The sequence below is a fragment of the Ictalurus furcatus genome, chromosome 11 (genome assembly GCF_023375685.1).
Source record: "Ictalurus furcatus strain D&B chromosome 11, Billie_1.0, whole genome shotgun sequence".
NCBI lineage: Eukaryota > Metazoa > Chordata > Actinopteri > Siluriformes > Ictaluridae > Ictalurus > Ictalurus furcatus.
Genome location: NC_071265.1, coordinates 649313 through 672589, shown reverse-complemented (window position 1 = coordinate 672589; position 23277 = coordinate 649313). Strand labels below are relative to the sequence as shown.

The window sequence follows — 23277 nt, the reverse complement described above, 5'->3', positions numbered from 1 at the left end:
CAGGGGGCAAAAGTGTAGAGTGGGGGTGGCGGTTAGTCCTTGCCTCACCCATCCACCGATCATGGCAACCAATTAGCTGGGGTTTAAGACATTAACGAAGGAAATGTTCATGGGTGGGTCCTGCAGTAATGAGAGATGGTGTGGAATGTGCACAACATTGGCTGGGGAGGTGATGCCAGGCCCTAATGGGGCGCTCTCCCACCTGTATTTTGCAATTATTAATTATAGGTTATATCAAATGATGCCGGACACTCAAACCAGAGAGGAAACGACCCAATTCAAAAACAATGATGTTCTTTTGGTTAAGCCAGTCCTTTGTTGATTTGGATGTTTGCTTTGGGTGATTGTCATGTGGAAAGATATAATTCCTTTTCATCTTAAGCTTACTAGCAGGTACCTGAAGGTTTTGCACTAAAATTGGCTGGTATTTGTAGCTATTCATGATTCCCTCCACCTAGATAAAAGCCCCAGCTCTGGATAAAGAAAAGCAACCTTAAAGCATGATGCTGCCACCACCATGCTTCAGCAGGTGAATGTACATACACCACCTATGTATGGTTATCTTTAGGTGATGTGCTTTTTTTTTTGCACCAAACATATATTTTGGAACTTTGGAATTATCCCTTTTGGAATTGGTCTCATCAGACCATAAGACATTTTTCCATATGATTTGTGGTGATTTAGTTTTTTGTGAGAAAGGGCTTCTTTCCAGCCTCACTACCCTACAGCCCAGACATGTGAAGAACATGAGAGATTGTTGTCACATGCAGAGAGTAATCAGTACTTGTCCAAAATTCCTGCAGCTCCTTTAATGTTGCCGTAGGTCTCTTGGAAGGCTCCCTGGTAAGTTTTTGTCTTGTTGTTTTTTAAATTTTGGAGGGATATCGTATTCTTGGTAATTTCACTGTGGTGCACTATTTTCTCCACTTGTCATTGATTGCCTTCATGCTGTTCCATGGTAAATCAAATGTTTTGGAAATTCTTTTATACCCCTCTCCTGATAGATATGAAGTGAGATACCGTACATGCTTTGTAAGCTCTTTGCCGACTATGGCTTCAGCAGTCAGATAAAACCAAGAAGATGTGAGGAAAATCTGAGCTTTATTTGGGGTTAATCAGTATAATATAATTGAGGACAGCTGTATGATAATTACTTGGTTCATTCTGAACCCAGCCACATCCCCAGTTATAAAGGAGTGTGTACATTTATACAACCAAGTTCTTGTAACTTTTTTATTTTTCCTTTTCGCCCCTAAAATGTTTCTTATCGTTCTCCACTTAATTATATGTTGTAATTTCAGATGGAAAAAGGAGGGGAAAAATTGCTGATATGATTTATCTTGGATTCATTTTTTTTACATCACAAAAACCTGCATTTTAACAGGGGTGTGTAGGCTTTTTATATCCACTATATTTTGGGACTGTTGACAATTTAAAATGTTTATTATAGCGTGAACATACACAAATATATCACAGAAATAATGACTCAACAACCAAGGGTCTCATGCTGCTGTATATTTATTAATCAGTTAAGGCAAGCTTTTTTTCCCCGCATACAAGGTGATCACATCTACTCCATTACACCTTAAGTAATGCTATTCTAAACTAATATATACTATATGTAGACTAATGTTTATCTCATGTATGTAATTGTCATCCGCTGTACTGTCATCCGCTGTGACTGTATGAGCACCTGCTGAAACACAAACACACATTATGATAGAAGAAGGACCCATGAACACTCCTGATTTGTATTTAGTGTTGACAGGTGCAATCAAGATTTCAAAATTTAATTAATTTACGACATTAATATTTAGCAAAACATCAGGAAGATGACTTTATCCCAATGGGTAATGCTTCATTGTCAAGGACCCAAGGCTGGTTCAAGTGTTTACTAGAAACAGTCATTACTGCATTTTGTGGATGGATCTTTGTGTATGTGTGTCTTACCTTGGACTAGCCTGCAGAGGGAATCCTGACAAAGCCAGGTAGGTTTGTTTTGATGAGGCTGGATATCCAGGCCTGGTACTGCGACACCATTGTGTACACACCAGGTAAGCCAGGCTGAGCACAACCTACCCCCCAGCTAGTGATACCAGACTGAATCCAGATCGCACCTTGCTTAGTCACCATCGGACCTCCAGAATCGCCCTTCAGTGAGAGAGAGAGAGAGAGAAAGAGAGAGACTTAAAATCTATGTACATTCACTGGAACCATAAATTGATAGTAAATTGAACTACATGGGATGCAGGCTATTTTATCACTCTTTTATTTCTTTTCGCCCCACATGCGTAACTCTCAACCGGCTGTTGAACAGCGCTTATGTCTGTATAGGGCGGTGGTAGCTGAATGGTTAAGGTGTTGGTCTACTACCCAGAAGGTTGTGAGTTCAAGCCCCAGCACCGCTAAGCTGCCATTGTTGGGTTCTTGAGCAAGGCCCTTAACCCTCAATTGCTCTGATGTATGAATGAGATAAAAGTTTAAGTCGCTCTGGTTAAGGGCATCTGCCAAATACTGTAAATGTAACTCAACTCTGAATAAAGCATTGTACAGCATATGTGGCTCTGTGTGTACCTGGCAGGTGTCTTTTCCACCTTCCAGGAATCCAGCACAAATCATGTTCTGGGTAATGGCTTGAGGTTGCAGTAGCTTGGTGCACACACTTCTAGAAACAAGTGGGACTGCTACCTCCTGCAGCACACCAGGAGAGGGCAGCCACACTACACACACACACACACACACAATTAAGCTTCTGTAGCAGATCATTTGTTGTGTATTAACCAATCTCACATATCTGGGAGACATCTGAGGTTCCTAAGAAAAAATAGACACTTTCATAATTTTCAAAGAAATAAAAAGGTATGTTCTAGTCAAATACACTGGGGTGGCAAGGTGATGCAGTAAGTAGTGTTGCAGCGTTCTAGGTTCGATCTTGAGCTCAGGTCACTGTGTGGAGTTTTGGTGTCTGTGTGTATGTGCATACATGGGTGTTACCTCCAGAATTGATGTTTCCCCATCCTGTGATCCAACATCTAGTTCCAGAGACAAAACTGCTGCCCTGACCAGCCAGGCACACAGGTCTGATGTAGTTTGTGAAGGTGACAGTGCGACTCAAACGCAGCAGAGTGATGTCGTTGTTTTTGGTTACTGTGTCATACTTGGGGTGATTGATGATCTTTGTAACACCTCTGGAGATCTCATTGGGATTGTAGCCCTCCTGAGTCTGTCTCCCCAAGTACACCACCAGGTCACTGGGATCAGAGAAGCTGTATTCCATACAGGGAGAAAAAAAAAGGTTCATACCTTTTATTCACTGTCGGTTTATTATTATATACAGAAACGTGAATGAGACGTGAAGACCTTTCAAAACAGTGCGCTGCGGTTATGACCCAGAGGTTGTTGATGAGGGATCCTCCACAAAAATGGCTGCCGAAGGAAAGGCTGTGCAAACTGACCTGCCATGGCCACGCACCAGATGTGGCGCTTTGTCCGCCCACGATACGGTTGTTTAAAGTCGCACGACCACATACTGAGAAAAGAGAGATATGCGTTACAATGGTATTGTAAATAAATAAATAAAGCTACTTACTGTGTCAACTTAAACATTATATTCTTCTTTCTAGAAGAAAAGAACATGAACAAAAGAAGTACTTACCATTCCGCTGGCAAAACGAACCTGTAGTGAGGCAGAGCAAACATTTAACAAGTTTAATACAGAGTAATCATAGTATTTTAGTTATCTGATTTGTTTTATAACAATAACAAGATGTGTAATCAGACAAGTACATTCCACGATTCAGCTGAGTGGAACGGCACACCTCATACCTGTGCTTGTGGAATATAATATAATCTGTCATCAACATTTCCTTGCCCATCATGTGCAAAAATGACTGATGTGTTTATTCTGCAAATAATTTTTTGTTTTAACTATAACCAACGCTAAGGCTCAAGTCTCAGTCTCACATCACAAGGCTAAGTCTCACATCATTCACTTAGGAAAGAGATTAGATAAGAACAGGTTCAGTGGGTTAATTTAACACCAGTGATTTCCCCATGTTCTTAACTTTATAGATCAGAAACCAACTAAAGAGCTGTTTTTCTTGTTTGGACTCGGACCTTATCAGTAGGACACAGAAGGTTTGAAACTGAGCAAAGAAATGAATACTAAGGAAAATGGAAATATAACTGAAATTATGGCATTGTGCTGTTGAATTCTTGATTCTGATTGGTCAGAGGGCAAATCACAGGTTTACAATAATATAGGCTTGTACGGCAGAGATGCCGCATAAACAGATTTAAAAACATGTGCAATCGTTAATATGACAAAGTTTTCTGTAAGGAGACGTTTATTTAACATGTATGGAAGGAGTCTCCAGTGCAAACGCTTTGTAACAGTCAGAGGTAAAGCTGTAACTTTAACCTCTGTAAGTTTTCCCCACATCTTTTGTGTGTGTGTGTGTGTGTGTGTGTGTGTGTGTGTGTGTGTTTGTCTTATTAATGTCAATGGAGAGAATAAAGAGAGGCTGGTGGGGGAACGCCTGTGTATAGCTGTTAAAACATAAGTCGCAACAGGAACTAGTTTAAATGTAACTATAAATGGATAAAAAGAATGATGTGTTGTTCTTTAACAAATAATAATAATAATAATAATAACAACAACAACAACAATAACAACAATAATAATAATAATAATAACAATAATAATAAAAACAATAATAATAATTTGACCTATACTTATTTTTTCATGTCCAACGTTTACACAAATATCTTTCTAATTAAATATTTTCATTAAATGAATTAAATTAGCTCACAGTTTATTGCATTGAAATAAACACAGATTAAATTACAGATGACTTACCTTTTACAAATAAGAGCAGGGCCAAAGCGACACACCCGGACCTCATCATATCTGCACTCACCACTCTGTCACTTTCTGTTCATAAACTCTCCTCACACTCTATTTTATATCGTCTCTGTCTCCTTTGTCATTTGTTCTCAGTAACCTTTAGCTTTGCATTCTTCCTCCCCTTCCTGTTTATGTTACTGGCTGGTACTACTACTAATACTAATACTACTACTACTACTACTACTACTACTAATAATAATAATAATAATAATAATAAACTATATTTATTTATGAGCTCTTATTTTAAAAAAACACAAAGAATAAAAGATTTGAAAAAAATGCTAACAGTAATAAAAAATAAAATTAATAGTAGTAAAAAAAGAAAATTATAATGTAAAATCTAAAAAGAATTGACAAGAAATGTGTACAAATAGACAAGTACAATAATTAAGCATGCCAGCAAAAGTAAGAAAAAAAATCTAAAGTATATTCATACATACATGCTATAGTATACAGTGCTGTGAAAAAGTATTTGAAAAACAAAATCTGAGATAAAACAAAGACAACCTGAGTAAACACAAAATACAGTTTTTAAATGATGATGTTATTTACTGAAGAAAAAAGTTCTTAAACAGACCTTAAACAAAACTTTATCAACAGCGGGAAGTTGGTTAAAAAGTAACACACTATGCCAAAATTGAAAGAAATTCCAGATTTACTTCAGAACTGTGTAATATATATATATATATATAGTTGTTTATATATATATATATATATATTGTTGTTTATATATATATATATATATATATATATATATATATATATTATTGTTTATATATATATATATACTTTTTGAACTATGACAGAACATACAATGCAGCACTTTTCAGTGAGTTCTTCAGTGAGCACTGCTTTAATGACAGAAGTCATCAGTAATAATTCATAAATGATCAAAATGCACCAATCAGATCGCCAGTAATGACCTTTAAAATGCAATTGCAGTTCAATTTGATTCGCATAGCTCTGTTTGTTTAGCTGAACCGACTTAAATAGTCCAGCCTCATACGTTTGGTGATAATTCATTTTCAGTGGTTCGTGGTAATGTGAAAATGTTCTTAAATGTTTTTTTTGTTAGTTTGTTTTTTTTTTACATAAATGTTTTGTAACGTTTTTAATGAAACTACATATACATGTGGTCTGTATGTGCGTGCATATGTGTAAAGGTGTGTTTAAATATCTCCTGCTTGAGTGATTATGAATGGTTCATTGTTGTGTTTCAAGTTTGGTGAATATGTCCTAGCTATGAATCATGGGGTTTTTAACTAATATACATACATACACACACACACACACACACACACACAAAAACACATACTGTGCCAGAGGCACAATACAGTGACAGACAATAAGTAGTGACTGAATTATTGATAAAGCATAGCAAACAAGCTGTCTATTGAGCTTGTATGAATGCCAGATTGACCAGTCCCTTGATCCTTGCCCAACAGCATTGTTTAGACTTAGTGGTATGTACAGAGAGTAAATCTACAGCCTCATTAAGTAACTGCTCTACTTTTAAACTGCCCAAACCCACAGTGAAATATTTCTGTTCCAATGCAGTGAGTGCTCCGGAAGCAAGGAGACAGTACGCTCAATGCCATTAGTGTGGATTTGCAAGAACGCAGCACCTGGTCCATAATCTAATCAGCAGGTGTTTAACCACAGCAAAGCGTTTCTAAGCCTCACCAGACTGAGTAAATCCACTCTCAGCTCACAGGCACTCATTGTCACAAAGTCCAGAATGAATTTAATGAACAATTACAGGAGCTCCAGAAAAGAATGCAGCTGAGCTTTCAAACACTCACTCTCTGTGAAGTAACGCTCAGGGTATCACTGCCTGATTTGCCACTCACTTGCAACTGCAAGCATCTCTACCACCTGACAGTAAATAGATTCAATATTATTCCACCGCTATTAACAATGCGAATGAGATAAAGCTGTACTGATGGGGTCTGTGAAATTTATTGTAGTTAAAGTGGTCTTTAGTTATACCACTCAAGCGGAACTATCCACAACAGCACAAGTATGAGTATCAGGATAGTGAGCACATTTGGCACATTGTGTTCGCTTGGTTAGCTTTGCTTGCTGTTTTACCTTAACTTTAACTCATTAGGCCACTGAGGCGCAGAACCTTTATCAAAATTATGCTTTCAGACTTGGACGTCTCTGTCAGGAGGACAAGTGACATCCGGTTTGTGATTGGCAGGGATTGAGTTTACACAAGCCAATATTAGCCCCATAAACTTTAATTGTACACACTGGTCAATAATTATTCATACTTTGTACCAAAAGACCAGCATTAAAAAGTCGGTATTTTTACTAACAGATGGAAATAATGTATATAACATGCCAGTGAATAAATTAACCTAAAAGTGCAAAGCATTTCAGGATTTAGCAGTTAGCAAAATAGCATGGCCGAGGGAAGGTTTAAGCCTGAGTGTGAACAAACACACATTCACACGTTTACAGCTGGAGCGCTGACAGAAACTGTTAGGATTTTGGACTACATTGACTTTGGTCCCTAGATGGAGACATTCTACCACTGTGGGTTTGTTTTGTTTCGTTTTCACTTGCCCTGTTAATTCAATTCAATTCAATTCAATTTTATTTGTATAGCGCTTTTTACAATAGACATTGTCTCAAAGCAGCTTTACAGAAACATATAAACACGGTATACAGATATTAAAAGTGCGAATTTATCCCAATTGAGCAAGCCGGTGGCGACGGTGGTGAGGAAAAACTCCCTAAGATGTTAAGAGGAAGAAACCTTGAGAGGAACCCGACTCAGAAGGAACCCGTCCTCATCTGGGTAACAACAGATAGTGTGAAAAAGTTCATTATGGATTTATATGAAGTCTGTTTGGCCTTAGAAGCAGCCGTAGTCCCAGCAGTCTGGAATTGGAGTAGATGAGAGCTCCATCCAGAGGTAGGACATCCGAAACGGATCAGGCAGGTCCGGAGAGCAGAGAGGATCAGGATCTCTAGTATCTCCATAACATCGTGTGTGTCTTAAGAGGAGGAGAAAGGGAGAGAAAAGATTATTAGGACTGTGCTTAGCGTAACAGAAAGTCTAGTCAGGGTAGGCTTGAGTAAAAAAATACGTTTTAAGCCTAGACTTAAACACTGAGACTGTGTCTGAGTCCCGAACACTAATTGGAAGACTGTTCCATAACTGTGGGGCTCTATAAGAGAAAACTCTTCCCCCTGCTGTAGCCTTCTCTATTCGAGGTACCATCAAATAGCCTGCATCTTTTGATCTAAGTAGGCGTGGCGGATCATAGAAAACCAAAAGGTTGCTTAGATACTGTGGCATGAGACCATTTAGTGCTTTATAAGTTAATAATAGTATTTTAAAATCAATTAACCTAGGGTTGTTATTGGAGTGGAGAACTTGGGCACAGGAATGGTAGTGGATCTATTGAAGCATGTAGAGACAGTTTATTGTGTCCGAGACAGGTTGAAAATAGTGGTGAGCACTGAGGTTAGTTGGTCAGCGAAAGTTTTCAGAACCCTTCCAAGGATTCCGTCAGTGCCCACCGCCTTCCTGCTGTTCACTCACCTTAGAGTCCTCCTCAAATCATGTTCTGAGACAGTGTTGCACAAAGCTCTCCAGTGGATGAACACATCTCTATTGTGTTACTGGGGATGCTAGCATTAGTGATGCTAATGTTAGCAGCACTAAGCTCAAAGTGTGCATAGAAGTGGTTAAGTTTGTTAAACAGGGAGAGGTTGGAACCCACCATTGTGTGGGTGAGGGTTATCTGATAGAGTGTATTGATTGTTGTGCATTAGAGGGGCTACTAATAAACATGATCTACTAACACAATATATGATTTTCATCATTAAATTTCAGCATCAGGTTCATAATCTGTGGGGGCTGATGCTGGTCTACCCCTTACCCACTCTGCTGACAGTTGTGAGATGCATTTGCTGGTCCCAGGTGACATCAGTGTGTCTTGGCCAATATCAATCTTGACTCTGTGACCTCATACCATGATCTCACATTTCTTGTAAAGTTACATGGAATACCCACCTTAATGAATACCCACCTAGCCCTGGTATTGCAGCATCTTGTATGTCAGCCAGCCACAATTCTTTATGCACGTAACTCCATTATACAGTGCTGTGAAAAAGTATTTGCCACATCGCGAGTTCTTCTGTTTGTGTATATCTCATACTATTGTCTAGAATTTAACCTTAGCAGTTCCAAAGCACTTTATACTGTTTCTCATTCACCCATTCACACACACACACACACACACACACACACACACACACACACACACACACACACACATCAATTGTAGCAGAGCTGCCATGCAAGGCACTTGAACTAGCTTGAACTTGGGGTTCAGTGTCTTACCCAAGGACACTTCGGCATGTGGAGTCATGTGGAGAATCGAACTGCCAACCCTACAATTAATTATAATGTTATTTATTGAAGCAAAAAAGTTATCCAATACCAACTGGGCCTGTGTGAAAATGTATTTGCCCCCATTGTTACTAATTCCCCAAATCTATTAAACTGCATTCAAAATGGGGTTCAGCTGGACTAGAAACAACCAGGTCTGATTACTGCAAACCCTGTTCAATCACATCAATACTTAAATAGAACTTTTTCAACAGCAGGAAGTTGGTTAACAGATCTTACACAGTAACACACTGTGGCAAAGTTGAAATAAATTCTAGAAATGATGAGGAAACAGGTGATTGAAATACATCAGTCTGGGAAGGGTTACAAAGCTATTTCAAATGCTGTGGGACTCCAAAAACTACAGTGAGTGCCATTATCTCCAAATGGAAAAGCTCTTCATAGTAGTGAACCTTCCAAAGTTCCTCTAAGAGCACAGTGACGACTCATCCAGGAAGTCACAAAAGAACCAAGGACAACATCAAAGGACCTACAGGCCTCTCTTGCATCAATAAAGGTCACTGTTCATGACTCCACTATCAGAAAGACACTGGGCCAAAATGGCTCCATGGAAGAGTAGTGAGGTGAAAACCACTGCTAACCCAGAAGAACATTAATACTCATCTGAATTTTGCCAAAACACACCTTGATAATCTTCAAACCTTTTGGGAGAATGTTCTGTGCATTGATGAGTCGAAAGTGGAACAGCGGTCCTGTTACATCTGGCTTAAACCAAACACCGAAATCCATTAAAAAAAACACCATACAGTCAAGCATGGTGGAGGAAGTGTGATACTGTGGGGATGCTTTGCTGCTTCAGGGCCTGGACAACTTGCAATAATTGAGGGGAAACATGAATTCTGCTCTCTACCAGAAAACCCTAAAGGAATAGACCCAGTCTGGTTTTCCATCAGGTTCTCCAGTTTCCTCTGACCTCCCAAAGGCATGCTAGTAGTTGTATTGGTGTCTGTCAATGAGTATGTGAATGTGTTTGTGCATGGTGCCCTGCACTGGACTAGTATCCCATCCAGGGTTTATTCCTGCCACATGCTTAGGGTTCTCGGGATAGACTCCAAATCCACCATCACCCAGACCCTTACTGAAGATGTCTGAATGTCTGAATGTGTACTTGGGCTAAAATGGAATTGATAACGATCTGATTTTTCTACAAAATGATAACAGAAATGATGACTCATTAGGGTAATGGTGCTGTTTATTTATTCATGGCCGTGATTATGATTAATTATTGCAGGATAAACATATTTCCAATAATTCCAATATCTGGTATAGATCATAGATACAAGATTATCACATTACCCAAACATGTAGTTTAAAACTCATTATTTACATCTTTTTACATTTACATCACAGAAAAACAAATCATTATAAAAGTGGGTGTTAAAATTGGAGGTATGTAACAGTAAATGTTCACATCTTCTGTCTTCTATTTGAGTTAGCACCTGCTGAGACACAAATACACATTATTATAGTGAGATGAATAAAGAAGTTTCCAGGATGGATTTTGATGAATGTGTGGTCCATCCATCTATCCATCTTCTATACCGCTTATCCTACAGGGTTGCAGGGAACCTGGAGCCTATCCCAGGAAGCATGGGGTTCAACCTGGACAGGGTGCCAGTCCATCACAGGGCACAATCACACATACACTCACACACACATTCATACACTACGGACACTTTGGACACGCCAATCAGCCTACCATGCATGTCTTTGGACTGGGGGAGGAAACCAGAGAACCCGGAGGAAATCCCCACAACACTGGGAAAACATGCAAACTCCACACACACAGGGCAGCGGCAGGAATTGAACCCCCGATCCTGGAGGCGTGAGGCGAACGTGCTAATGCCCTGAATGTGTGGTGTTGAACTTAATCATTTCCTTGTGGCAATATTGTATTTCATAATATTCAGTGACAGATTAGGACGTTGCTAGACCTGCTCTTCCATTCTAGACAGGTTCATGGCAGACAACAAGCTCCTGTCAGGTCAACTCCATCCATGAACACACTTCCCTAGAGCCTACAGCCCCAGACTACACTTCCCAGAATACATCACCCCTAACATGTTCTCAATCCCTGGGCTTTTGATTACCCTCACCTCTTCCCAATTACACACACGATTTTCACTCCTAAACACGATGTAAAGTAACTCTGTTGTGCGTTCTCTGACCCAAGCCTTTTACTCATAATATCGCTACTCTGGTTTTTGACTTTGATTGTTTCCTGGTTTCCATATTTTTGGTTTTTACTACACTTGGGTGCATTACTGAACGGCTGACCTCTGCCTGTTTTTTGGCTTTGAACTTGCTTAACGTTTTGGATTTGTCTGCCGAATGTTTAATAACCCGTTCTAACTTCATCTGCATTCATCTCAGCCTCTCATCTCTGAAATTCATTAATTGACCTCTGACCTTACATACTGCTAAAAGAAACATTTATACTGATTCTCTTGAAAACTAACAGACGTATATCTTTATAAACCGTATATAAATTAGAATTCCCAGACTCCTCAATGTAAAAATTTTCGCATTGCTGGCCAGAGGAGAATGGGTGGAGTCTTGGTTCCTCCCCAGAGTTTCTTCTTCGTCAGCATCCCTGGCTTCTGTTACAATTGTTAAAAAGGGCTATACAATTCTGTTCTGTACTAAGAGCATTAACAGGTAATTATCATCCCGCTAAATAATGCTGTAGTGACAAACACCTAGGGCTAGTTGAGAAACCATTATGACCCTGGATGTATTTTGACATTTAGGATTTCCCAGAAGAGAACCAGATCCAATTGCCAGATCATGAATCGTATCAAATTTTTGAAGACTATAAAAGGAAGACTCCTGGCACATTTGATCCCATCACGTCAGTCCCATTAACAGTCAACACCCACTTTTGTACATTTCAGAATATATATATGTATATATATATATATTGGATACGCGGTTTATTCTTAGCTTTAGAACAGTCTTTAAACTTTGTATAATACAACATTACACAAGCTTTTGTACTCCATTTTCAGCTCAATGCCAGCAGAATTTTACATTGTGGCTTTATGCTAGCTTTGTACTGTATGTTCAGCTGTACTTGACATATGTATATAATTTATTAGCTTCTTTACTTTTATTTTTATTTTAATTTATAACTATAGACATCAGATATTTTCATTCTGACAGAACAGATAAATTGTTATAGTTGTTAATGTTGCCTAGACACTGTAGGGATGAGTGTCTTTCTTTTTGGGGAAATGTGCCTTTTTCTCCTGCTTTTTGTTAGATAGTGAGAAAGGGAAGGAAAGTATTTTTCTTTGTTTTTTTGGTTGGAATAGAGAAGGTATTTTAAAAATCCCAGGTAGCAAAATTGTTTTAATTAATCATTCTGGCCTTACTCAGCAAACTTCTACACAGTTTTCAATATACTCTCACACCCTAACTTCTCACTGCACAACAAGCCTGATGTTATAACCTGTGAGATTTCAGAGATTAAAAAAAGTGTTGTAACAGACAGGTTTACATATGTGCGCTTTACCTTGGATTAACCCACAGCGGGAAAGCTGACAAAGCCAGGTAGGTTTGTTTTGATGATGCTGGTTATCCAGGTCTGGTATTGGGACACCATTGTGTACACACCAGGTGAATTTCTATTAGCACAGCCTATACCCCAGCTAGTGATACCAGCCTGAATCCAGACCGCACCCTGCTTAGTCACCATCGGACCTCCAGAGTCCCCCTTTCAGGAAATAGATAAAGAGAAACTTGAACTGAAATGATATGTACAAGTATGTCAAATACTCTGGATCAAATACTGCTGGCTAAAAGTAGTTCTGAGGACTGTTCTGAGGAATCTGGGTGTACCTGGCAGGTGTCTTTGCCTCCTTGTAATAATCCAGCACAGATCATGTTGTTGGTAATGAGTCCTGGTCCCAGTAGCTTATCACACTGAGTTCTGCTAATGACAGGAACCTGTGTCTCCTGCAGCACACCAGGAGAAGGCAGCCACACTACACACACAAACACAAACACAGAGAAGTCACTAACGTTTGTTGTGTATTACAGTATGTCCCAGCATGCCATCATACCTGTGTTACCTTTTGGCTCTTCCTTTTAGTTTTACTGTTATAGCTAGACCTGCCAGAGTCCCTGCTTGCATGTACACCCTTTTAAACTGAAAGGTAAGAGCATACCTAATAATCTGTTCTCTCTCTCTCTCTCTCTCTCTCTCTCTCTTTCTCTCTCTCTCACTCTCTCTCTCTCTCGAGCTGTATTATTGAATATATAACCATGACACTGTTAATTAACTGATAATGTTATCCCTTTAAAGATTTCTTCCTGCATGATGGACATCGAATGTTACACATCGTAATCAGAGACATTGTTTATCTTAAGGGGTGAATTTTTTATGGTTAAAATTTAAAATGTTATCTAACCATAGGAATCAAACCATAGGAATTCTTTATGATTTTTACATTCTTTACATTTTCTTTATTGGAGAAGGCATCAAATTAACAAAATAAAAAAAAAAAAAAAAACATTTCCATTGTTTTAGTAATTCAACAGCATCAAAATAGTGACTTAAAAGTCTGATAAATTTGCCAACATCGTACACACAAATTACAATTTCATAACCTTGATTTTGATTTTCAACTTGTGGCTTCAAGTTTTGCTCACGAGTGTCAGTCAGAGCGTGATATATAAATATCATGCAATATAACAGATGCACTGGATCAAGTGCTATTTTAGACACTCTGAATAATGTGTGTGGAAGCATTATTGTTCAATTAAACCAAATTGATCAATGAGTGATTAATCTGATATTTACATCTAGGATTATTTATGCAGCAATATACATATTGGTGATACACTAGACTCCTATTAGAGTTCATATATCATCATGTTACTTTATAAAAATAAAAATAAAAAACCTTTCTCAGACACTTTTACTCAACTACATTCAGGTCATTTGCATAATCTGCATATGGAGCTTGGTCATAACCTGACTCTGAATATGTATTGCTTTCCATGTATCGGTATTGATGTAATTGTGAATGAAGTGTACTGGAGCATTTGTTTATAGGTGTAATGGTAATGTAACAGTGCTGAATTTCTGATATATTTGATAAGTGCCACACGAGTGCACAAACTGGTTGATGCCATATATATATATTCCGTATTTCCGTCAGATATTGGCTTAATGAATTGTCAGTGGACGACCCCAAGGATACACCCTCGGTTCTACACAAAGCAGCTAAGTGGCTAAGTGTACATGAATGAACATACCTCCAGAGGCAATGTATCCCCAGCCTGTGATCCAGCACTGAGTACCAGAAGGGAAACTGCTGCCTTGACCAGCCAGGCACACGGGTCTGATGTAGTTCGTGAAGGTCACAGAGGAGCTCAGAAGCAGCAGGGTGATGTCATTATCATTAGTGATGCTGTTGTACATGGGGTGGCGGATAATCTTGGTGACTTTTCTGGTGATTTGATTGGGGTTAACGCCCACCTGAGTCCGCTTCCCCAAATACACAACCAGGCCAGAAGTGCCAATGCTGGACAAAGACAAAAGATATTCAGTCATTTGTTCAGCTAGTTCCATTAGTAATGTAAATGTGTTATGTAAATGTGTGTGATATTAACCTTTCGAAACAGTGCGCTGCGGTCATAACCCAGTCCTTGTTAATGAGGGATCCTCCACAGAAATGTCCACTGGTAACCGGGCTATGTAAACTAACCTGCCATGGCCACGCCCCTGCTGAGGCACTTTGCCCACCCACAATACGGTTGTTTAAAGGTGCACGACCACATGCTGAGAAAAGAGAGAAATCTTACTGCTAATCATAGCTCATTTTTGATGACCACTGTGAGAGGAAGACCAAGAGAAGCACTTACTGTTTAGTTGGCCAAGAGAACCTGCGATAGGAAAGAGAATACAATACAAATTTAATACCATATCATTAATGTGACATATCAGTGGACTCCATTCTGTCCGAACTTTTAGTTCGTGTAGAATGTATTTTTTAAGGGCTGAAAAAAAAATTATTTTCTGAGATGCCTTATTTATCTGATACAATTTTTTTGTTTTACAGAGATAACACTTTTCTGTCTCAAAAAAAACTTTATTCTGTTGTTCATGAGATGCCAATTTGTCTGTAAAAAATAAACACAAAAAAAAACAAAAACAAAAGCATTATTTTTTGATGAGCTGCCACTTTGCCTAAAAAAAGAACTTTATACTTCTGTAAGCTGCCCCTTTGTCTGGAAAAAATAACTTTTTTTTCATGAGAAGACAAGACCTGATAAACAGCTTTTGTCTTTTATGAAATAACACTTTGTATAAACGATCTTTTGTTCCTCTGATTAATCATTTGTCACTTGAATTCGGGAAAAAAAAATCACGAAAGACATCTAGCACATCAGAATAAGAAACATGTGAACCAACAAAATACCAAACAATGACATCAAAAGTGGTATGTGTTTGAAAAAAATGCAGCTTTTACTTTCATTTGGAATATGTCATTAAGAATATGATGATATTTTGATAATCTTCACCCAGCATTACACTTTATTATTAATGTTGTGAGCGCTTTCTGCTGATCTTTTTTTTTTTTTTACTTTTATTCTTTACATTTATTTATTTGCTGTTTAAAATAAACAGCAGTTTTATTATTTTTCTAACCAATGGTGAATACAAAAATATGAATAAATTAAGCAATAATTTATATTATTTATTATTATTATTATTATTATTATTATTATTATTATTATTATTATAGTTGATTAGTTGTATAGTTCAGTGGAAAACTGACACATAGTTTTCTTTTCCGTGTAAATAATAATAAAAAAAACATTTAACCTGAGAACCTGTTTTTTTTTTTTTAATTAGATGCCAAGTGATAGAACAACATACCAGAGTCAGAGGAAACATGTATATGCTCTAGGCATTCCGTAACTATATACACTCAGCAAATACATCTCTAAAACCATGTGTAAAGATTGCTCTATAATGATATAAGGAGATGGTTAAATAACGATTTTTATTTTTAATCATTATATTCTTATTTAGTTTAATTTTTTTTTGTTAAACTAATATAGTTGCAAAGATTTCTTGAGGTGTATGTGGCTTCAATTCTCGTCTCAGGCATTGTAACAATACAGATAAATGAAGCTTGTTAGAGCTATCACAGATGTCTTACCTTTTACAAGTAAAAGCAGTGCCAAGACCATGCACCCCAACTTCAGCATATCTGCGCTCATGGCAATGCTCTGCTTTTTGTCTAATCATGCTGTTTTTTATATTCTCTCCAGTCACTGGTTGGACAGGAATGTCAGGTGTGTACTGTGTGAACAATAGCCAGGGGGAAATCCTGTATGTGCACACTTAATAGGAAATGTTGTAAGGATTAGTGCACAGTCATGATAGGAACTTTTTAGTATCAACAATAGCAGTGTACCTGAGAGAACATCAGTACATACAGTACAATATTGTATTAAGCAATTTTTATTTATTTATTTATTTTTTTAACAATTGATATACAAATGTTTCCTCCCAGGAAAAATGTAAAGGTAATTTACTGTTTGAAAGAAATAAATAAGACTGACTGTAAACCTGGTTCAACAGTCTGCTTCATTAAAAAAAATAAGTAGAACTGCAGAGTGACTTGTGAGCAAAACTTAACGAAGTCACTAGACTCTTCATTCAAGTGATGAAATCATAATGTTTGTCAGATTCAGGCTATTGTTACAGACTCTATTTCAGTATTTTGATTTGTCAAATTAATACAATAATGAACGGTTCGAACGGTTCGAAGCACACATCTGCTACGCTTACAGCTCACGTTAGGATAATTCATAACCTTGTGTATGAATATTCACTGCTTGAGATAAGCGAGGTCTCAAATTAAGATGTGTCTCCTCCAATGTCCTGTGTGCAAAAAAAACATTGTGGACATTAAAGGGATAATAGAATTAAGTAATTGATCGCGCCAGTATTTATGTGCTTTTTTGTTTGTTAGGGTTAGGGCAGGGAGTCCAATTTTTACCCAAGTCTTAATAAGAAACATGTTAATTTCGTAAGAATTGTGTTACATTTGGATCAAGAGTAGGAAATATGGCTTACACTAACATGAAACTTATTTCATGTTGGCTTTGAATGTTAGCCCATAGATATTTTTTTTAATGTTTTTACAACCAAAAAATCCATTTCACTGTGATCTTGTCAGGTAAGGAAGTCTGAAATGGATGCAAGTGCAGTTTGAAGTTTTATTGAACAAACTGTTCAATAAGAGTTAAAAAGAGTTCAAAACAGAGGCTGCAGAAGTCAGCCATTTTAGCCGACTTTGGAGCTCAGATACTTTTGTTTATTCAATCAAAATGTTTGAGATGTTTGATAATTTATACATTTAATTAATTTTAAGACATGGTGAACCTGTAGTACATTTCATTTACAATATTAAAACCTCTGTTTGTAGTGATTGTGGGCTATAATTCTGACCACTACACAGTTACTATTATAAGTCATTTACAAAATCAAGTATACTTACAACCAATTGCCTGGGTGCAGAGTAAAGTACCACATGGAACCAGAGAGTGAGGAAAAGCAAGGTCCAAGTTTTATTGTTCCACCACACGAGATCCCCACAGTTTGAGACGTCCCAAAAAGCGATCTGACACCCGGAACTGAAACTCCCTTATTTATACAGTTTTCTAAACCCAAACATCAATACATTTAGAAATAGCTTTCCCAGAATACCATTACGTACACGAATCAACAATTTCGAGAGACCTTGTTCCCACGGAGTCTGCTGATCTCATAGACTTATCTTTAGGCCTTCGCCATTCCAGGGACAGTCATCTAGTAGGTGTAGCCCAGCTCCAATACCCTTATAATATAATTGGCCCGTCACATTTCGTCCTTAAAAAATAACCTGTGTCAGTGTCAGTCCTGACTGGTCTACCGTGAGCAGAGGATTCTCCACACCTTCACACACAATACGAGTAAGTTTCTTTCATATTTGTTCTACTTTCCTGTTTTCTACTGTGGTTTCTTTCATATTTTGTTCTATATTTTCTGTTTATAATGCTTGCAAATAGTTTACCCCCTTTACTTTACTCTATACCTTATAATATCCTTATAATCCTTATACTCTTTTTATTATCCTTATAATATCCTTATAATCCTCATAATATTCTGCATTCCTTCCGTGTGTGTGTGTGGCTGCATAGGCCTCTGTGTGTGTGTCTCTGCACGTGCCTCTCTGTCTGTACTCCCCAGTTCCTAGGTTTCATTGTGAATAATAAATCTTACTGTTAATCTTAAAGTTAATCTTTATCTTAAAGTATGAGTCCAACTCATCAATATCACCGCCTAATACAGTTCATTCTCTTCTTATCCCCTTTACTGGAGGGGCTGGATTTGGATCTGAACACTCGCTATCAGCTTGCGCATCTCACTGTTGACATCACTATGCCCCCCCCCCCCCCAGATATAGAATCCAGTGAATTCCCAATAAAGTTACTTACTACTAATCCTTGGTCTCCTTCATGTTTATTTCTTGTGTTTTTCATATACAACATGACATTTGTTGTATTTAGACTTAAAATGTACATTCTTTTACATTGTTTACAGCAATTAAAAAGGAGTCTTTTCAGTCATAATTTTTCTTTATGCAAATTTTGTTTAAAATAGGGCGTCTGTGGCTCAGGTGGTAGAGCGGGTTGTCCACTAATCATACGGTTGGCGTTTGATTCCCAGCCCACATGACTCCACATAACTCCACATGCCGAAGTGTCCTTGGGCAAGACACTGAACCCCAAGTTGCTCCCGATGACAAGTTAGCGCCTTGCTTGGCAGCTCTGAGACACAGTGTAAAAGCTGTGGATAAAAGCGCTATATAAGTGCAGACCATTTACCATAGTCTGAGGAATGAATCAAATCGAAACTGTGAAGCCAGTATCATGAATTGAATCAAAATGTGCTCGGAGTGTATTCTTACACACCTACTTAATGATGCTCCTCACTAGAGCTGAAAGCACGCAAGAAGAATGCACTTAAGTTCAAGGTCAGTCTCACGTGTAACTGAAACACGCCTCTGTTTTAGACAAAGACCTCCCCCCGCACATGTAACCTATCTGAATAGCACTGAATTGTGCAGTTACATTTTAAATCTGAATACCGATGTGAACAATTAATTTATGCGGTCCAAGATGCGCTGGATCAAGTGCTATTTTATGTGCTGCTGAATGATAAGTGTGGAAGCCATATTGTTCAATTAAACCAGGGATTAATGTGTGTGACATTCTCATGGGTTACAAGGAAAATGAGGAAACATGAAGCAGGCTTGTGACAACATTAAAGAGCTGTCATGACAACTCCGGAATCTGTGTCTAACTACACGTCCCAAAGCACAGCATGGCCTACAGACATGGCCGCCGAGAACTACAACAATCAGACTCTCTTGCGTTCACACACACCAGATTACAGATTACACACACCTGGACTCAATTACCTGCATAGCACTTCACAGTGTAAATAGATTCTCAGTTCATACACTCTTTCAGAAGTATACGCTCTGTCTCTTGTACCAGTCTATACTAAGACATTGTTCCCTTTTTGTTTCTCCAGTATTCACCTCCTTTTATTGTTTGCGTTTTTGACCTTGCCTGCTCTTGTTTAAACTGTTTGCACATCACCTGACCCTTGCCTGTTCACTAACCATGTTTTTTTGGATTATGTCTTAGTATTGTTTTGCCTGGATTATATTTCCCTTTGTTGTTGTTTGCGAGTGCTTTTCAGGACTTTCTATATCATAGTCTCTCTGCCTGCATTCCATGTCACTCCCTACTTTTATTTTCTCTGCTGTCACTCACTTCAACACAAAACACTTATTAGTAAAACTACCCACAGGTGCACGCTCATGCCTACCACTTATTCCCTCTGACTCTGCCTTTTTTGGGTTTTAAAGAGACTCTAGTTGGAAACCTTTGCTTGTATTTATCCCATTGTGGCAGCAAAGGCATTGGAAGGAGAAGGAGGGGTCGTGGAGAACAAAAAGTAAACAAGTAATTGTATACACCTATTTGTGGATAACTGAATCCTGTTTCCATGCCTTTCTTTTGTCAGTAAGTTTAAATAAGCAAGGACCTGTGGAGCCCAGCAAGCAGTGATGGTGAACTTCAACACAGTCAGTAGTGGAATAGTGCAATGACTGACTTTGATTTTGAATTCATGATGAAAGACGTGATGCTGAAAAGCAAGAACAGCTCATCTCTTCTCAAGAACATATGCCTCCTACCCAACTTCCCATCCAACCTACTAGCTATTTCTTAGCATTCCTATATTATATTGCCTTTATACCACAGAGTCGTTGAGTTCTGCATTCTGATTGGTCGGAATGTGTCGATTAATTTCCTGTAAGAGCAGCTCTGACAGGAGTTCAGTTGTTCATAAAAAAAAAAAAAAACCTGTGTGTAGTCATTGATAAGGTGAAATTTTCTGCGAGGAGATTTTTATGTAACATATATGGAAGGAGTCTCCAGTGTCAAACACTTTGTAACAGTCAAAGTTAAAGCTCTAACGTTAAGTTTTCTGGCATTTCCAGGACAGAGGAGTTTATGCTTTCGGAGACAATCTTGTTTTTTTGTCTTATTAACTTCAAGAGTGAGAAAGAAGAGATGTTGTTGAAGGAAGGGCTGTTTATAGCTGCTATATATTAACATAAATGAGAACAGGGATGACGTGTCATTCTTTAATAAATAATAAATTGTAGCCTAATAGTTGGCATATTGCTGTGGTATAAGGGGAATAAAGCACGAGGGGGTGTTCTGTTATAGGAAAATAATCAATAATCAAATTGCGCTCAGGTTAGATGAGGTACTACAAAAGATATTTAGCACAAAAGAAATATTGTGAAAACTGAGAAGACTACTACCTCTGATATACTACTAATATTCTAATATTTCTTCCAGAAATTAATCTAAAGTAGTTAAAACAACTAATATGATTAATCAATATAACTGAGTAAAATAACTAATAAATAACTGAGTAAAAATTACTGAGCAACGGAACCAGCTTTATTATAATTAAAAGATTTTGTTGCCATAGGGTGTAATATAATGACGAATGAGGTATGCTCTCACTTGCTTTATTATCACATAATGATTATACTATTGTGCTATTGATTGAATGATTGTACTATTATTATGCAAAAAACATTATTGCACTGAATACATTTTTCATAACATTAAAGCATATATTTTTTTATCTTTATTCTCTTAAAGTGGTGTGTACTTAGTACTTAAAAGATAATTAAACAAAAAAAGTGGGTTTTTTTCTATTTTCTTTTTTCAAAATAATCTTCCCGGATTGTTTCCTTGAATCTAATTTTAGACTAAAAGCACTTCCTTTACCGTGCAGCATTATTGTTCAGTTTCTTACTTCCTTGTACGGCGATCTCTTAGTTTCAGTCAGTTAATGATGTCTCATGTATTTAGTTTCACTTCTATTGTATTGTACACTGTTCATGTTTAACATTTGTTGGTTTTTTTCTTCTTTTTTTTGCGCATTAAATATACTCTCACACATATGTGCCCGTACCGGTCTGAGTGTTGTTAGTGTGTGTCTAGTGGCAACACAGAAACACTAAAGACTACGGATTATTCCCTTTTGATTATATCACCCACTGGTGGCATTCTTTATACAGTACAGCCTCAAAGTTATAACTTCACCTGTTACAAACTGCTGATACTGGAGACTCCTTCCATACATGTTAAATAAATGTCTCCTTACAGAAAACTTCACCATATCAATGATTACGCACATTTTGTAATCCATTTATATGGAGTGTCTGCTAGATTTATCTGCTAAACTCTAAGAGCTTTCCAGTTTGCTGGAGTGTCTGGCAGAAGCTTCCATGGAGTGTATCTGAAATATGTGTACAGAGGGAGGTTGTGGAAGACTTGAACATGGTTCACAATCATAGAGGCAGCTGCAAGACACTGTAGCCAAAAGGCTTTCAGGGCCTGTCATGGAGGTGGCCCTAGCTGGTGGACACCTGTGGTGAGGGAAGTCACCAAGTTGAAGAAGTCAGCCTTCTGAGTAATGATCAAGGCTGACTCTCCTGATTCAAGGGCTGTGGCAAAAGCAGCTGCTCTAGCGAAAGCTTGAGCAAGGGAGGTATATGGAGAAGCTATGGAAAAAGTATTTCGAGATGGCACCTAAGATATTCTAGCAAACCATTGGTGCCTCAGAAGGTGGAGATGAGACAATCCACTATCTCTGTACTTGGGGTATTGTAGAGGGAGCCCTTTGAAGAATTTCTCAACCCATGAGGCACCTTTAAAACACTGTTGAGTGTAAGTGTTTGTGCAAAAATTTCATTTTAAAAGACGGTACCAGTCACTTTGCCCTCACTCTTTCCTCTTAAGTGCGTCCAGTAAATCATATAAAAACATATAAGGCCGTATTCAGAGCTGGCAAATTAAGGTCAAACGTCATTGTCAGAGTCAGGTTACATACGTGCTTGGGCTCTGCATTCAGATTATTACAACTACTCATCTGAATGTAGTTCACTCCTGTAGTGTATTGAGTGTTTGACATTAAACTCAATGATAAGTATTCATGGGCCACTGTTAAGATTTCATTGATCCCTGCCTCAGAATTAAATTCTTGGACCCACTCTGCTGTTACCCTCTCAGTAGGTCAGCTCGGGAAGAAGTCACACAGACACAGAGTTAAGTGAAAGCTTCTTAGGTCAATGCTGAAAATGGCAGAATAGGCACAAACTGCGATTACACTAATTACCGAGACAAGAATTGGGATCCCTTCTAGATGGGCCATTGCTAGAGGTCAACTTCGTTTTCTCTCCGATAGGGTCACAATGACTACAATTAGGACTTTGCCCGAACAGTTGACAGAACAAGTGTCTAGGGAGGTTCTGAGATTTGGGCATTGCGAGTGCTAATT

General features: G+C 38.1%; 2 protein-coding genes across 5 annotated transcripts; both read right to left on the bottom strand.

The window, feature by feature from the left end:
- Positions 1–1500: 1500 nt before the first annotated feature.
- Positions 1501–5003, bottom strand: LOC128614805 (serine protease 27). Of its 2 annotated transcripts, none has more exons than XM_053636424.1 (7): positions 4859–5003; positions 3656–3676; positions 3361–3529; positions 2995–3266; positions 2575–2720; positions 1951–2151; positions 1501–1693 (listed from the first exon to the last, which is right to left on the bottom strand). In XM_053636424.1, the coding sequence occupies exons 1-6, from the start codon at positions 4905–4907 to the stop codon at positions 1957–1959; spliced, it is 852 nt and encodes a 283-aa protein (XP_053492399.1). In that variant the 5' UTR covers positions 4908–5003; the 3' UTR covers positions 1501–1693; positions 1951–1956. The 2 variants fall into 2 exon arrangements, with proteins under 2 accessions (XP_053492399.1, XP_053492398.1); XM_053636423.1 differs by having other exon boundaries at positions 1501–1696; positions 4859–5001.
- A 2468-nt stretch (positions 5004–7471) lies between these two features.
- LOC128614804 (serine protease 27) lies at positions 7472–16576 on the bottom strand. Of its 3 annotated transcripts, none has more exons than XM_053636422.1 (7): positions 16511–16576; positions 15207–15227; positions 14955–15123; positions 14598–14866; positions 13176–13321; positions 12850–13050; positions 7472–7911 (listed from the first exon to the last, which is right to left on the bottom strand). In XM_053636422.1, the coding sequence occupies exons 1-6, from the start codon at positions 16569–16571 to the stop codon at positions 12856–12858; spliced, it is 861 nt and encodes a 286-aa protein (XP_053492397.1). In that variant the 5' UTR covers positions 16572–16576; the 3' UTR covers positions 7472–7911; positions 12850–12855. The 3 variants fall into 3 exon arrangements, with proteins under 3 accessions (XP_053492397.1, XP_053492395.1, XP_053492396.1); XM_053636420.1 differs by lacking the exon at positions 7472–7911 and adding an exon at positions 10331–10777; XM_053636421.1 differs by lacking the exon at positions 7472–7911 and adding an exon at positions 10332–10774.
- Positions 16577–23277: the final 6701 nt, after the last annotated feature.